Consider the following 2,635-nt stretch of genomic DNA (forward strand, 5'->3'; position numbering starts at 1 on the left):
AAAAAAAAAAAAAAGCTTGACCTTTATTAGCATTTTTGAAATAAAGGTAGTGTCATAATTGATACCTAATAGATTTTTTTTTTTTTGAGACAGAGTCTCACTATGTTGCCCTTGGTAGAGTGCCCTGGCATCACAGCTCACAGCAACCTCAAACCCTTAGGCTTAAGTGGTTCTCTTGCCTCAGCCTCCCGAGTAGCTGGGACTATAGGTGCCCACCACAATGCCCGGCTATTTATTTGGTTGCAATTGTCGTTGTTGTTTAGCAGGCCTGGGCTGGGCTTGAACTTGCCAGCCTCAGTGTATGTAGCTGGCGCCCTGCTCAACTGAGCTGTAGATACCAAGCCCCTGATAGATTTTTTTTTTGTTTGTAAATTTTTTAAATTTTTTATTAAATAATAACTGTATACATGTGTGGGGTACAATGTGATGATTTCATCTACAACGTGGAATACTTAACCTAATAGGTTTTAAAAGGGCTTCTGAGGAGGATATTTCAGGAGGATACATCTGTATTTCAGTAGGATACATCTCCACAGGGGGAGAGTGTTTCATCCCCCCAGTCTAAACCAACTCGTATTTTGTTGTTAACCTTCAGCTCTTCTTACTTTAAAAATTTATATTTTCAGCTGAAAAAAATCAGATGTTCTCAGAATTGCTCTTCTTTTTTTTTGTTTCTTTTGAAGCAATAATGTTTAGATCTAAAATTTCCACCCAGTGGTGCCTTCCTATGGAAATGGTACACAGAAGGTCCTTAGGTCTGGATTTACATAATGAAGCTTTAGGGTTAGAAACCAGTGTCAGTTCTCCATTCTAGAAGTGTTTAGACGGGGTTCTCCAAGTGTTACAGCTATTGCTTTTATACGTTGCGTTTGCCTCTGCTGTCTAGCAATCCAAATCTAGAGAAAAATTACAATAAAAGATTGTCAAAAGCACCAAGAAAATGTATTTAAAAGTGCATCATCAACCTAGAACTTCTATATTAAAAGAGAAAGTACAAATATATGCTGAACAGAAGTGATATTTAGAAGTTCTTAGTAGAACTCTTTTTATGAAATGTTTGGGGGATAGCGTTGAGATTGAAATTGTGTCTCTTTATTTGCATACAAGTCAACATTAAAAAGATTCTGTAAGTATTTATTACTTTTGATAATAAACTGAGAAATAAAAATAGAGTCATTAAAGTATAAATAATGAAAAAAAATGGTGAATTCTAAGATTCTAAGATTTATGTCCTCTAACCTCTTTGATCTTATTTTCAGCGAATACCCTATCCATCGGTCAAAGAAAGATTCTGAGGGAGTAGAGATGGGAGTTGCGGGTTCTGTCAGCCTTCTGCAGAATGTCACACTGTCCACCCAGCCCATTTCAAGTTTGGACTGGAGTCCAGATAAAAGGGGTCTTTGCATCTGCAGTTCATTTGACCAAATGGTGAGAGTACTGATTGTTACAAAACTCCATAAAATTTGATCTGAAGACTTTGTTCTTGAAGCCTTCCAGAGGAACACTCATAGAATTTAAGAGATATTCTAAGATCCTCTTGCCCTCAATGAATAAAGTCAGATTTGGCTGAAGAAAAAAGGCCCCAGATGCAAACCTGGGTATGTTTGCTGACCGGCTGGATACAGGCTTCCCGCTGCACAGCAGTGCCACTATCTTCAGGGCCAGCTCCCATGCGCTCCTGCCACTTCAAACACAAACTCAATAGTTGCCTGTATTTAAACACATGCTGAATTTATTCTACATCCACAAAGTTCCATATCTTTTAGTGTTTATAATGTTGTGGTAGGAATCACTTCATTTGGCTTAAAATAGTATGCCTTGGAAAAACTACTATGAATTAGCTCTCATAAATACATTTTGAGAAATTTCAGTGTTAGTAAATTTTTGCACAAAATATTATTTTATAAAATATCAAAATGGCACTGTTGGATTAGATTTTGGTATCTGTTATCAGCAACTTAACTTATAAAATAAATACTATGATTTATGAAGACCTCTTTGTTACTTAAAATAGAGGATTTGAATTAGTGATACTTTTGGTTATTGACAGTGATAAGTGATAGTGAGATGTACTAGATTGTGGGGGATTTGTGGTAGTATCTTTTGTCAAACCTTTTTAATGTATTTTGTGAATAAACTTCTGTTTTTGAAATCTCTGGAAGCTTTCATTCTGTTAGTGATAAAAATCAACACTATCACTTCATTTTGCATTATAAATGCTTAATAAGCACCTCTTAATTCACTTTTCTTTAACGTTCACCGCATCTTTAATAAGCCTTTAGAAATATTAACTTTATCATACTTTTCATTAAGCCTGCTCTCCCCCCACTTCCATTCAAGAAAACAGAGCTACCTAAAACTTTCATAATATATAAAATTTATGTGATTTCAGGGGTTCAGGAGAGTCACTGGTTTAGAATATTAAGCCTAAAAAATTAACTCTTTTTAGTTTCTGAAATGTTTTGTAGAACAATGCTATGGATATGATTATAAAAGTAAAAATTAAATTGAGGGTGGCACCTGTTGCTCAGTGGGTAGGGCACTGGCCCCATATTCTGAGGGTGGCGGGTTTGAACCCGGCCCCAGCCAAACTACAACAACAACAACAACAAAGATAGCTGGGCGTTGTGGCAGG

At 36.2% G+C, this 2,635-nt stretch overlaps 1 protein-coding gene across 1 annotated transcript in view; it reads left to right on the forward strand.

The window, feature by feature from the left end:
* Positions 1-1,798, forward strand: part of WDR92 (WD repeat domain 92) — a 23,426-nt gene extending 21,628 nt beyond the window's left edge. Inside the window, exon 8 of the mRNA XM_012807426.2 lies at positions 1,260-1,798. Within this exon, the coding sequence (XP_012662880.1) occupies positions 1,260-1,467 (208 nt within the window). The 3' untranslated portion in view covers positions 1,468-1,798. The remainder of the gene's footprint in view (positions 1-1,259) is intronic.
* Positions 1,799-2,635: the final 837 nt, after the last annotated feature.

The sequence above is a fragment of the Otolemur garnettii genome, unplaced genomic scaffold, assembly GCF_000181295.1.
Source record: "Otolemur garnettii isolate 467f Iridium unplaced genomic scaffold, OtoGar3 scaffold00068, whole genome shotgun sequence".
Lineage (NCBI taxonomy): Eukaryota > Metazoa > Chordata > Mammalia > Primates > Galagidae > Otolemur > Otolemur garnettii.